The 14,745-nt window shown below is 40.9% G+C and overlaps 1 protein-coding gene across 5 annotated transcripts in view; it reads right to left on the bottom strand.

Annotated features, from left to right (window-relative positions):
• Window positions 1-1,962: 1,962 nt before the first annotated feature.
• The window catches only part of ARFGEF3 (ARFGEF family member 3), a 176,211-nt gene continuing 163,428 nt past the window's right edge, over window positions 1,963-14,745 (bottom strand). For 4 of the 5 annotated variants that reach the window (XM_038526137.1, XM_038526138.1, XM_038526139.1 and 1 more), the window contains 2 exons: window positions 12,919-14,179; window positions 1,963-9,530 (listed from right to left, as the gene is read on the bottom strand). In XM_038526137.1, the coding sequence (XP_038382065.1) occupies window positions 9,339-9,530; window positions 12,919-14,179 (1,453 nt within the window). In that variant the 3' untranslated portion in view covers window positions 1,963-9,338. The remainder of the gene's footprint in view (window positions 9,531-12,918; window positions 14,180-14,745) is intronic. The other variant, XM_038526141.1, reaches the window with a different exon arrangement.

Here is a 14,745-nt window from a genome sequence, read left to right as displayed (position 1 = left end):
TATCTTCTCCTTTATAATTGGTAAATTAACTTCAATACTCATTTTTTCAAGTTGAGTTATAATGGAGCCTTCTGCATCACAACATTCATTATCTAATTTATCTTCTTGAAGGTTATTCTCTGCCAGAGACTGGGAAACCATGTCAAAGTTAACTGAAGTTCAATGTTTGAGTTCCCAGCTCTAAACTGTTGTGAATTTGATCCCTTCATGTTGAAATAATCTTTTTTTTTTTTTTTTTTAACTTAGAAACTGCTTCTCTGGGATTTAATTATGCTGTTGCCCTCTCTCAGTTTGCATGAGATCATTAAGCTGGATAGTTTGTTTCTTTGACAACAGAACATTTTGAGCAACCAGATTAAATTAGGGGGCAGATTCAGGGCACCCATGACTTGATGTTGTAACTAGGAATCTACATATAAAAACAAACAAGGAAGAGATAAAAGTCATGCTTGGAGTATTCTTTCAAAGGCTTGAGATAACAGAAATGCCGGTCGATATGTGAAAGCCACAATATTACATTATGCTTCAATTTTATTTTCACTTGCTTATTGAACCTACCTTGACGCCAGATGGGAAAGTGAGTTTTTAATGAGTGAGATGAAATATTTATCAAAGCTGAATTATACAAGTTTTGATCAGAAGTCAAATAGTTGAAGCATATCAAGTCTCCTTTAAGGAAATACATACAGGTTTATGCATGTCTTATATTCATTGCAGGATATCAATAATGGAAGAACTGGTTACTGACCTAGGACTTATTTCCAAAATATTTGATTAAAGAGATCTACATCTGAGCTGCCAACCTCCTTGTATAAGACTAGCACAAAATGTTAAGCTTTCTGTGTTGTAGTGCATTTATTGATATAGATGTCAAGGATATGTATACATGAGGTTTCAAGCATAAATCATCTTGCAAAATAGTGGTGCTATTTATGAGATGGATAATCCTTCAGCACATAGTTGTACTGCATTTATTAGTCATTGGTGTTTACACAGCACTGCAACATTGGGGCTTTCATGTTACCTTGAAGCAGCTCTGAGGTTAGAGTTTATTTTGCAGAGTGGGAACCTTGAACTCTGTACTCAAAATTGTATGATTTTCCCACTCCCAGGAAGCCACAAAGCTTGGGATGTGAACTCTGCTTTTCTAGCGAAAGTCCAGGGCATTCTTGGCCCTCCTCACCTCCACCCACAAACACCCACTTACATTTATGATGTCTGTATTGCAAAGTACATATCTATTGTAGTTTTATTTCAGCCATAGGAGGGAAGTGACTATGTTTTAGTAGTAAAACTGTGAGATTCCCAGTGTATGATAGAGAATCATGGTTTAAGATCACATACACAAATTCCATCCCTATGGCAGCCTGTACTTTGATCCTTCTAATGGCCACTTTTCCACAATTTGGGCATGATGATTTCTAGGCTTATACTATTATAGGCTTTTGAAACAGTGATAAAGCTGCAATCAAATAAGACCATGATGTTAAAAGTGGCTGTATGTTCTTTTCAATATTACCTTCTAATAGTATTATTCCTATTAGTTGTTTATGAAAAAAAGGTAATTTTTATAATGAACAAATTCCACCAATATCTACTGATAGTATGAATTTATTTTAAAAAATTATAGGGGTGCCTGGCTGGCTCAGTTGGTAGAGCATGTGACTCTTGATCTTGGGGTTGTGAGTTCAAGCCCCACGTTGGGTGTGAAGCATGCTTAAAAAAATAAATATTAAAAATATTATATATATGTAATATGTATTTCTTCAAATGTACTTTCTAGGCATGTACCAAATTGTTAACAGTGACCATCTTTGTATTATGGAACTGGAAGTGGCCTCTTCATTCAGTTGTGAAATGCCATGGAGAAAGGAACCTGATTCTTTGGCTGAATTCTATAAACATAGGCTAGTTACATAAATTATTTAGATATATTTATTATGTAAAGAAAATTGTTTCACATATTTTTAATGCATTTGAATTTTTATTCTACAACACAAGCAACATAAATACAATCTTTTAAAATATTTTCTCTTTAGAATTTTCATTTTCACCTCAGATAAAATGTACACAAAATACACTTGCAAGCTTGCTTACAGGGACCTGTTAAACAATGAACAGACAAATTCTATCAAACAGTTTATCAACATATAAAGGAGGATAGTTTCAGGGTTTTAAAAAAAATTATTAATGTGAGCAAACTGATTAAATAAGGCGGCAAATTAAAATTATATTTCCTTGACAAGTCCTTTGGAGTAAACAAAATGCTTCAAGGCTCCTGGTGAATGGGATTGCAAGGATGAATTCTGCATTTTATAGGTAAAATGATATACTGACTCAAATAATTATGGCTATACCACGCTTTACTTACAATTTTTATGCATGAAAACAAGTCAATTCTTTGGCATAATACAAGAAGGGATAAAAGAACCCTTACCACCTTCTGGCTTTATTTAGAGTGGGAAGTGGTAGTAGGGGAACTGTTTATAATGTAATTTATTTCTCTTAGAAATGCAGGAAAATAATCTTGAATAACAACTTTTTGGCATGATTAGGGCAATAAACATCTTATTCTTAGCTCCCTTCCTCCCACCCCCACCCATCCACTGAAAACAAATCAACAAACAAAAATAAGTGAAATTACTCTTTCCCTCTAGGCACCTGCTCCTGCCCCTATCATGCCATACCTGGATATCCTACCACATGGTTTCAATTGAAGTGAAACCAAAAATATCAAAATCATTAATCTTTGTCCAGTTTTGCCTATTTAGCAGGAAACCAATTTTTATTACAGAGGACCACTTCCAACAAAATACAGATGAAAGAACTGCCAAGGGAGGAATACAAAGTAGCCTGCACATGATCATGAGGTAGTCATGGATGACCACTGGTGGCTGGTAGTGTCAGGGCTTGAGATTCCCTAACTTGAAAACATATTTTATGTGGTAGCTCAAAAGATTGGATTTTAGATTCCCCCCATCCCTTTTTTGGCACCAATTGGTAAAATAAGTTGGAACTAAAATTATTCCCAGAGATTAGTATTTTAAATTTAACTTGAAAATCAATTACTATTAAAAGAGCTAAAAGCACACATAATTTCTAAAATGGATTATGGAAAACAAAAGTGTAATAAAACTCTTCAATTATTTCCATCCACAGAGGCAAGAACTCTACTCTTTAGTACCATTAACACTTTGATATGCTTTCTGATCTCACTAAATCTAGTAAATACTGTAATTATCTTCTCATACAAAAATCTAAATTAATTTAAACAGTGTTAGAGTATTCAAGCAGAAAGTTTTAAAGAAACTTAAATCAATAAGAAGTATCTGTAATTAATATAGTTTATACTTGGATGATAATTTAAAAGTTCTTAATTTTTTTCTCTTGAACTATTCCATGAACCTTTTTTTAATGCAAGAAAAGAATTTCCAAGGCTAATTAATCAAAGAAAATGTTAGGAAATCAACTAAGGCCCCACCTACACTTGAGTTAACATGATTTCATTGTATTCCCAAAGCATATTGATACATGTGTACATTTCTCCCATAATTGGAAAACGAGGAGTGTGGTCTCCACTGTGCAGATATGAACAGAAACACATTTTCTGAAAAGTCCTTAAAACAGGCACATGTACTGCTAAAAGGGAGTTATTCAGTTTCCAAATTTCCATGAAACCACTTGGTAGACTCTTTACAGGTACACAGGAAATGAAAATATTTACACCAGACAGTTAAATGAAAGATGAAGGTACATCAAGTAGTGTAATATCATTTTGACATGTTGATATTTGGGTGACTAATGAGAGAGAGAAACCTACTAGCAAGCAAGCAATGACTCAAAAACCTCTGGAAGCCAGGAGCCAAGATTGCAACAGAGTTGAGATGGAAATATTAAAACTGTATGACAGAAGAAACTCAAACACTGTGTATTTAAATTTAAAATCACCTCAGTACAAGTCAAAGGGTCAACATGATACAAATGATCATCCATAGAACCAGTGTTTCTAAGTACAAAGACGAAAAGCTTACACAGATCTCACTGTCCCATTGAACTGATACATTCATTGTCTTTGAGCTTGTAAAAAACCGAATTGTTGGTATAATAAACCTAGAAACTGGGAAGGTTGAATAGGAATGCTGTAGAGAATCCAATCCCAAGTTGTCTGCCCCAGGTTGTTTGTTGTTTTCTCTAGAGCTTGATAAGTCAGGCTGATCTTAAAGGTAGTAGCTGGAAATTTTTTCAAGGCAGTTCTCAGAGTATGGTCCCCAGACCAGCAGCATTGGCCTCACCTGGGTCCTTGTTAGGAAAGCAAATTTCCAGACCTACTGAATTGGAAACCCTGGGCATGGGCCCAACAACCTGTGTTTTAACAAGCCCTCCAGGTGATTCTCATGTGTGCTAAAGTTTGAGAACCACTTTAGAACAAAGTCAAAAGATACCACACAACCACTACTTAAACCTTCAGGATAGGAACTAATAGTACAAACAATTCTTGGTGATTGAAAGGCTGGAAGGACCATAAGTGGATGGGATTCACCCGCAGTTGACTACGGTTTTGTCACGAAGATGGTCAGCCAGTCTCTCCTCCCTGGAACTCTCATGCATTATTGTACAAAGATAGAGGGGACAGGTTTTGTATGGTGCTAGTGGTGTGGCATCGAGTTTTCTTCAATTAGTAAGTGGTGCCATCATTTATATGGAAATTGAGCATTATTCCCAACTGAGTTTCTCATAGATTATCCCCGGGGATAATTTTTTTGGTCTGTTTTCCCTGAAGCAATAATTGTGTTTTGGAAATCTAAATGGTGTTCTAGTCCAACACTTTGTATTAAACTATTTGTTACTTCCACATCAAATACAAACATTATAAGCAGAGGAAGAGGATCTCACAAGAGACAATTTTCTAGATTGCTCCACTATGAGGAAGGAGAACACAATTTTTCTTGATGAAGCATAATTATGAGTTCTATACTAGTTTCATAAAGCTTGCCCAATAACAAGTTCATATTTCCAATAAAAAGTGCTTAAAAAGAGTCTCTTGCTTTTTTAAGGCCACACTAAATGTCACTAGGATCACCTAAGTGGTACCCATGCATATCCAAGTTTTGTTATTCACTTAATGAAACGTGTTGGACTTTTTTAATGCCTGTCTCCGCAGAATATGCAGAAATATTTAGGCATGTGGCACGTGGTTGCTATGGATATTGACCTGATGCCCTCAGTACCCGGATCTTTAAACAATCTTGTCTTACCCGTTGCTGCCTCTTCAGAAAGAGTGCATTTGAAAACTGGTTAGAATTTATTTTGCATATTCCCAAACTTTGATGATGACTTACGTATTTACTACTGTACACTTCCCAGGGAAGCAAGTAGAGAGGCACTGTTGGCTACAGGGCACTTTATTTTGAGTGATTAAATTGAACCAACTTTGCATGTCATTCTGGCCACAGACTGCCATGCTTTTCTGCGTAACAGCTGGCCATGAACAATATTATTCTATCATTTCCAACTAATTTGGCAAGTTTTGTAAATTACCTCTGAGGGCCTGCTTGAAGATTAAAGTTCAGACCTTATTTTATTTTCAAACACTCAAAATATTATGTTATATATGATCTTTCTATGTAAAAACACTAGCTTTTTCTTTTTTTTTTTTTAAACCTTATTTGAAAAATTCCCATAACATAGCAGATCTGGGATGTCAATCAGATATTTTCCACTCATTTTAACTGTTTAATTCCTTAAAACACTAAAGTGTTTCCCCTGTGTTTTTAGAGCACAATGTTGTAGAGCATGGCCTTTGAACTTAGGAACACCTCTCTCACAACCAGCTTTGCCACTTACTGGTTATCTCAGGCAAATTTCTTAACCTTTCTGGGTCTGTATCCTCAGCTGAACAAAAATGAGGAAATCTATGCCTATTTGACAAGGTCATTGTGAAAATTAAATGCTAATGTAGGTAAAGGGTCTACATTCACAGTGGCACTCGACAAATGTCACCGCCTCCCCGCTGTTTATAACCTCTTGTGGTTATCAGCTCCAAACAAAGGTCTTCATTCTGCTTAGTTTGATGGGTGGACACAAATGGATTTTCTTTCTGAGAAAGAAGACTGTCTTACCTAAGCAGTCTTGTGATGTATTTGGGGAGAGTCAGGGATATCTATTATACAATCACATTACCTTCTTATGGTTAAGGCCATTTGACTTTCTCCACTCACTCTGTATAAGCCTCTTCTTAAAACAAGAACTAAAAGCTTGGTGGTATCATACCAAGAGGCTTCCATTTAAAGGTACTTTTGAATTTTGTTAATATTTTGTCATGTTTGATTGCAAATATTTTAATCTGAGCTGTTATGTGTGTTAACATCTGCCTTGGTCAATCATTAAATAGCATAAAGATGGTAGAAAATGCCCTAGTTTTGTATTGATGGAGAAGGCTAGAAAATAATCGTAAGGGGAGAGAGAATAAGATGGTGTAAAGAGGCAGCCCAAGCATTTTTAAAAGCTAATCAGGAGAGGCAAGAACTAGGGGAAATCCTAGAACTCCATCAAACCTATGCTCTTAGGGCAAGGAGAAATCTGATGATGAGTGTGGTCTACCTGGCTGTCAGGAATTCCTAAATACTGAATTTTCTAGATGCTTTCAAGATGCACTTTACCAAAATATTAAAAAATAAATCTCAACCTTAGGGTAACACACTTTTGGCAGTAAATATGGGCAATTGAAAGCAATGTACAAAATCTTATTCTGCTTAGATCAGTAAATGTATGGTAAGAACTGTTTTAACCACAAAGGCTGTCTTGACATTGGTCCTTCAGAGACCTTGGGAGAGCGAGAGTGAAGGAAGAGAGCGGAAAAGGCAGAAACCAAGACAGCAGGAGAGTGTGAGAGGCTGACCTGGGCCGTCTGGAAAGGGAACCCTTGTCTACCAAGGGTTCCTCTCCACCCCTGGAGATGACAGACTTCATTGTGACCTGATGTTCTGTTTGTTAGAGATTATTTGCATCAGGCAATATCTTTTTTGACAATCACAGATACCTCTGGGAGGTATTATGGTGGTTTAGCTAACTTTCTTGTTGAAATCTGATGTGGATGTGAAGCACAGAGTATGCTGGGGACAGAGGTGGGTGGAGACCAATGTGGGCCGTGGGGTAGGCTATAGAATAGATGATGGAAAGGGGTCAAAAACCTCTTAAAAATGGTAGGTAAAGAACTATGTATGTTTTCTCACTTTTTAATTCTTGAACGTACAGTTTATTTTCATAAACTAGCCTTGGATCTCATAATAGAGCATCTATGGGAGAATGGATTCTGATTTCTAAACAATTAACATACTCTAGGACATGACATTCTACACTGAGACAGGCTTCCCTCAAATTTTCATACTTTATAAGAGGTTGCTACATATAAACATTTCATAATCACTCTGATTTGATACTCTTCTCTAATGAAGCTTATTTCCCACCCCTAAAGTGAATTTTGGAGTCCCCATGGGCTCACAAAGGGGAACCAAATCTCAGAAAAGCAGTACATCTTGGTGGCTCTATTTCTTTTTGTAGCTTTTGTTAAAATAAAAAAAGTACCCGACTTTCAATTCTATTTCCAAAAAATAACAATTTAAAAGTGTAGAATACAGCTCATTACTATCCCAACAATTCATTGCTTGTTAAGATCAAGGAGTTGATTTGCTTCTAAACTTATTTGTCTAATGAGTAAAACCTGAAGGCAAAAAGAGTGTGTCATGGAACTGGAAATATGTCTCTGGACTCTGTGGTGATCTTTAGATGGTATAAGGAATGATGAGGTTCTTTCATATTGGCTAAATAAATCAGGGAACCCTGTCTTCATCTTAACCTTGTAGATAGTTACATATTTCTCAAGGAAGACAAAGTTTACAAATAACAGCACTTAATAAAGCTGTTAGTTGTAAATCCTTGCTTCTCTACCAAAGACTTGATGTTTCAATCATTATAATTTAGGAACTATGAAGTATATTGTAAATAATATAAGGATTCCAAATTAATTTTCTAGTACTATCCGAAAGAAATGTCCATATAGAACAGCCATTTAGAAAGACCTCAGACAAAAGATAAATTTACTTGCCAGAGAGAACACATATTTTAAATTGAAAAACTTAATTTCCTAAATTTCATTGTGTCCCCTTCTCCATTAGTTATTTTTTCTTTTGAGACTAGAGCCTGTTTGCCTGACACTGTAATTTCACGTGATGGTTGTATAATATTTAAGGTTTAAAATGACTTCGTCCCAGTCTCCTTTCCCACCCCTTCCAGCTGTCTCCCTGCCACCCCACACTTCCTGCCCCGTTCCCTGAGAAGTCTGCTCACTGGATGGAGAACTGAGTCCTTTCCTCCAAGGGTGTGGATACAAAAGGAGTTGCATTTAAATGTTTTGTTTTCTTAAAAACCCAATGTTCTGCCTTATGTTCAGATAGCTAGAGCATAAAAATGTCTGTGCAACAAGAAACTAAGGCACCATTTTTTTTTTCTTTCCCTTTCCTGTTTTGCCTTGGGAGCAAAAGCAGAGACTGGTGGGAAGCCAGGGTGGCAGGTCAGTCTTACGTCTCTTGGCAAGATCTGTATCAGCCACTATCACTGGGAGCTGTGTGTCAAAAGTTTCCAGGACACAGACTGAAAACCCTGCCAGGAAAGCATTTTATTCCTTTAGAAATAGGGAAATAAAGGCACAACAGTACCTTAAAAGAAGAAGTAAGTTGGTGAATACCAACCAGAAAATCTTGACAATTTAGGACAACTTTGAAATGTTCTGAAATATTTTACAGAGGAAGTCATCCCTTACTTGATTATGACACCCAAGAATATGTTTTTCCAGCTGTTGTCTTCCCTGCTAAGCCCATAACCATAATAGATATCTTCCTCCGATGAAGAACGTCTGCTACTAGATGCCTGAGTGCTTGCACATCAGCTTGACTTACCAGCGGATACTTTCTTAACAATTGCATTAAAAAAAAAAAAAAATCAAATGGACCAGTGAAGTGTTTTCAAAGGAGTAGTCCTTGAAAAGGGACTCTTTTGGGAATAGCATGGCAGGCAAAAGCACTGGGAAATAAACATCAAAATTTAGAAATGTGTCAAGGACTGAAGACTTTTCTGAAATAATGTGCAAAATCAGAGTATCGTTTGTGTCCTCTAGATACAAGGTGAGTGTCCAGAATGGCCCCAGGACTGATTAGCGAGGGAGCGGCCAACTGTTCTCCGAGACACTGGTTTCAGTGGGGCTGGTGGTGGGGAAGACGCCACCCGTCAGACTGGCAGGCACTCTCCGACCTTCGCTATTGTACTTGGTCACTGGGAGTCTCCTAGACGATGATGTCATAGACCCGGCCCACTCGGCCCAGCCATTCCCTCACAGCCTGGCGCACTCTGATGTCGGTCACGTGACAGGTCAGCTGGCTGATGCACGGGAACACGGCGGGCTGGAGGGCCGTGAAGGTCTGGTCCGGAAGGATCTGAATCTGGTTGAGGACTGTTAGCACCATGTTGGTCCATGCCTAGGAGAAAGGATGGAGGGGAATTAGCAGCTTTCTCCTCTGGATTCATTCGAACTCAGGTGTGGCTAAGCACTGCCAGTTTGCAAACGAGTTTTCCTAGGCTTTAGGTTGCAAATAAATCAGTCTTTACTAATGCAATGTGGCTAGAAGCCACTAATGTGGCTAAGTCGTCATTTTAAGTTCATATACACAAGGAATAGCAGAGACTCCTTTAATGTTAGGAATACCTTATTTTCAGGTTTCAGGGACTCCAGGCATACCTTGTTTTATTGCATTTTACTTTACAATACTGTGGTTCCCAGACACTGCTTTTTCTTTTCTTTCTCCCCCCCCCCTTTTTTTTTTAAATAAACTGAACATCTGTGGCAGCCCTGTGTTGAGCATGTCCATCGTTGGCACCATTTTTCCAACAGCATTTGCTCACCTCACTTTGTATCTCTGTCACCTTTTGGTAATTCTCACAATATTTGAAACTTTTGCATTATTATTACTATTATTTGTTATGGTCATCTGTGATCAGTGATCTTTAATGTTACTATTGTAATTGTTTCGGGGTGCCATAAATTGTGCCCATTAACTTAATCAATAAATGTGTCCGTTCTGATTGTTTCACTGACCAGTTCCCCCATTTCTCTCCTGCTCCTCATGCCCTTCTATTCCCTGAGACACAATAATGGTGAAGTTAGATCAATTACTAACCCCACCATGGCCTCTAAGTGTTCAAGTGAAAGGAATAGTCACAGGTCTTTCCTTTTAAATCCAAAGCTAGAAATGATTATGCTTAGTGAGGAAGGCATGTTGAAAGCTGAGACTGGCACAAGAGTCTACTTCTGGGCTAAGTTAGCCACACTGAAAATGCAGAGGGAAAGCTCCTGAAGGAAATTAAAAGTGCTACTCCAGGGAACACACAAATAAGAAAGAGAAACAACCTTAGCGCTGTTCTGGAGAAAGTTTGAATAGTCTTGATAAAAAAATCAAAGCAGCTACACCATTCATGTAAGTCAAAACCTAATTCCGAGGAAGGCCCTAACTCTCTTCAATTTCGTGAAGGCTGAGAGGTGAGGGAGCTGCAGAAGAAAAGTCTGAAGCTAGCAGAGGTTGGTTCATAAGGTTTAAGGAAAGAAGCCATTTCCATAACAGAAAAGTGCAAGGTGAAGCAGCAAGTGCTGATGTAGAAGCTACATTCTTAGAAGGTCTACCTATGGTCATTCATGAGGGTGGCTACACCCAACAACAGATTTCCAATGTAGATGAAAAGAGGCTTCTGTTGAAAGATGTCATCTAGGACTTCATGGCTAGAGAGAAGTCACTGCCTGGCCTCAAAGGTCAGGCTGCCTCTCTGGTTAGGAGCTTACGTAGCTGGTGACTTGCGGTTGAAGCCAGGGTTCATTCACTATTGTGAAAATCCCAGAGCCCTTAAGAATTATGCTGAATCTGTTCCGCCTGTGTTTCATAAATGGAACAACAAGGCCTGGAATGACAGCACATCTATTTACAACACGGTTTCTTGAATATTTTAAGCCCATTGTTGAGAACTACTACTCAGAAAAAAGGATTCCTTTTAAAATAATCCTGCTTATTGATAATGTGCCTGGTCACCCAAGAGCTCTGATGGAGATGTACAATAAGATTAATACCATCTTCATGCCTGCTAACACAACATCTATTCTACAGCCCTTGGATCAAAGAGTCATTTCTACTTTCAAGTTAATATATAAGAAATACATTCCATAAGACTGTAGCTGCTATAGATAGCGATTCCTCTGAGGGATCTGGACAAAGCATATTGAGAATTTGGAAAGTATTCACTATTCTATGCCATGAAGAACATTATGATTCATAGGAAGAGGTCAAAACATCAATACGAACTGGAGTTTGGAAGAAGCGGATTCCAGCCCTCATGGATGACTGTGAGGGTTTCAGGACTTCCCCAGAGGGAGTACCTGCAGATGTGGTGAGAATAGCAGGAGAACTAGAATTAGAGGTGGAGTCTGGAAATGCGACTGGATTGCTTTGATCTCCTGATCAAACCTGAACAGATCAGGAGGTGCTTCTTATGCAGGAGCAAAGAAAGTGGTTGCTTGAGCTGGAATCTACTTCCAGTGAAGATGCTGTGGAGATTGTTGGAATGATAGTGAGGGATTTAGAATATTACATAAACTTCGGTTGATAAAGCAGTTGCAGGGTTTGAGAGGATGGACTCCCATTTTGAAAGAAGTTTCTACTGGGGGTAAATGCTACCAGACAGCATTGCATGCTATAGAGAAATCATTCATGAAAGAGTCAATGCAGCAAACTTTATTGTTGCCTTATTTTAGGAAATTGCCATAGCCACCACAACCTTCCGCAACCATCACCCCGACTGGTCAGCAGCCATCAATGTCGAAGAAAGACCCTCCCCACTGGCAGAAAGACTGACTTGTGGAAAACTCAGAGGATGGTCAGTACTTTTTAGCAATAAAGTATTTTTTTAAATTAAGGTTGTGTGGGTGTGTATGTGTATTTCTAAGTATGCTATTGCACATTTTATAGACTATAGCATAGTGTAAACATAATTTTAACATGCACTGGGAAACCAAAAAATTCATTTGACTCACTTTGATATCTGCTTTATTGCAGTGGTCTGGAGTCAAACCCGCAATATCTCCGAGGTATGCCTGTACAAAGATCTTACCTACCTATTCCTCAGATTTTTAAAAATTCTCTTGCCTTCTCATAATGAAATCTCTATGAGACATTTTAAATGATCAGTCTCCATAATGCTTAGCAAACTGGAATAGGACTACCTTCATTCAGGGTGACTTTTAAAATCACAAGCAAATCTCCAAGACATGAAAAAAATTAAGCCATGTTATTTGTCCAAAAGGTCATCTATTATAGTATAACCACACATCTCTGGTTGACTGGACTTTTGCAAATCTCGTCTGGTTTTGAAGTTTGGTTCTATTTTCAAGATACTTTAGAGGAAAATAAGGCATCTTGCAAGATTCACGCTAAGTCCCAACTTCTGTTTATTCTAAGAATACATTTTTTGTGTAGGTCCACAGAATCCTAAGATCTGAGATCTTCTAACTTATTTATGCCTGCGGCAGGAGCCCACAATTCAAACACTCGCATTATTTTTAAAGGGCTCCCTGTGACTTTAGATCCCTCTTTTTCTCTTTCCCCATCTCTCATCTATCCTTAAATGGTACCAACACCGTTTTCTTCTCAAGCTGAGTCACAAATTTTAAATAGTGAAGGGGCCGGCCCACTCAAGGCCTTCCAAGCAACGAGCATGCTGTGCTCCTAATGGGTTAGGGAGACTTGAGATGAAAGCAGCCGGTTGGTACCACCGCAGGCCAACGTGCGCCGGCTTGGCTGGCTCGTCGGGGCGGCGGGAACCCACCTGGATCTGGGCTTCGGCGTCCCGCACCGAGACGCTCAGCGAGCTCCCGGTGGAGCCCGAGCGGGGCCTCTTCTCCTGTCGCAGCAGCTCGGGGCCCGCGCTGAACGAATGGCGCATCTGCCCCTGGTCTACCAAGTGCTGGGGACGCTGCAGCAGCGGGGAGTCCTGGCCCCTGGCGCCCAGCGGCTCTCCCTTCTTCTCCACTTTGCCCTCTTTGGGGAACGCGGGCAGGTTGTGCTGCTGCTTCCTCTTTTTGTATTCGGTCATGAGCTTGGAGATGGTCCTGTCGGCCGCCATGGTGTAGATCCTGTTCCCCGCGCTCTCCCACCACTCCCGCCTGCGGCCGGCGTCCTTCTTCTCCACCCTGGGGCTCGGCGGCCGCGGCGGCAGCAGCAGCGCGTCGCCGCCGCCGCCGCCCGCCCTCAGGCTCCCGGGCTCGGCCGCGTGGTCCCGGGCGTGGGCCTGGGCCTGGGCCTGGGCCTGGCTCCGGTCGTCCTCCGAAGGGGTGTCCTTCCCCGAGAAGCCGCCGGTCGACGGCGTGGAGGACTCGGACTGGAAGGAGGGCAGGATGAAGAACGGGTCGCTCTTGAAGACGGGCGCCTCGTCCACGCTGCTCTCCAGGTCCAGGTGCATCTGGATGTAGTTGGTGCACAGCTCCATGCACAGCTTGTGCAGCCGCTTGACCAGCCACACCCAGTCGGCGTTGCTGACGGGCTGCACGCTCAGCGAGGGCAGCCGGGCCCGCCACCGCCGCTTCTCCCTGCCCCTCGGCGGGCTCACCTGCGCCGTCTCCTCGAAGATGTCCTCGTCCTCCGACGAGCACTGCTGCGACGAGTCCGTGCTCCTCTCGTCGTCCTCAAAGAGGACCTTCTTCACCTGCTCGGCGGTGATGGCCTCCTGGTTGGTGAGGACGGCGCAGACCAGCGCGTGGAAATAAATGTTAAAGCTCATGGCGGACTGGCGGTAGAGGTTGGCGGCGCCCCCGATGCCGGACACCTTCTTCAGCAGGCACTTCAGCCCGGGGCTCGTGTCGAACTCCCGCGCCGTCCGGTACGAGTCCAGCAGCAGGTCGAAGATGACGGCCAGGTTCTGCATGGAGATGTATCGGAGGAAGCCGGCCAGCTTGGCCTCGGGGGCCGCGCCCGTCTTGTCCTCCCCCGGGGACGGGCCCTTGACGAACTCCTCCAGCAGGACATCGTACAGGTTCTGCAGGAGCACTTGATGAGACAGCAAGCTCACCACAATCTCCCGGAAAGACACGCTTCAAATGCAAAGAAACGGATCGATTAAAGTCACCCGCCTCGGCCACTAAAGCCATTCGAATGTCACCCATTTTCCAAGGACTTGGGCCAAATGATACACTAGCCGGCTCTATTTCAACGCCTTCATTTATCTGTATATTTTATCTCATTATCTCTTTTACAGCTTTTATTTATTTATTCATGAGGGACACACACACACACACAGAGGCAGAGACACGAGCAGAGGGAGAAGCAGGTCCCTGCAGGGGGCCCGATGCGGGACTCGATCCTGGCACCCCGAGATCACCACCTGAACCAAAGGCAGATGTTCAACCACTGGGCCACCCAGGCGTCCCTGATGCCTTCCTTTCAAAAGGGCAAACTTCTTGGGCCATTACACCATTTTAATCATGGTTAACAGGATTGCAGACACTTTCTAAAATCTAGGCGCTATATGATATTACTGTTTTGTAAAAACTTTTCAGTATAGGCTCAGTGATGGGATACAACATTGGACATTTTATTACCTGTAACTGTGAAGGAAATAAAATCGGAAAGTAACAACTTCTGGCCAATTCTATGAATT

This window comes from Canis lupus, chromosome 1, assembly GCF_011100685.1.
Source record: "Canis lupus familiaris isolate Mischka breed German Shepherd chromosome 1, alternate assembly UU_Cfam_GSD_1.0, whole genome shotgun sequence".
In the NCBI taxonomy this organism is placed as follows: domain Eukaryota; kingdom Metazoa; phylum Chordata; class Mammalia; order Carnivora; family Canidae; genus Canis; species Canis lupus.
Note: the sequence above shows the minus strand (reverse complement) of the source record. Positions and strands in the feature narration are given on the sequence as shown.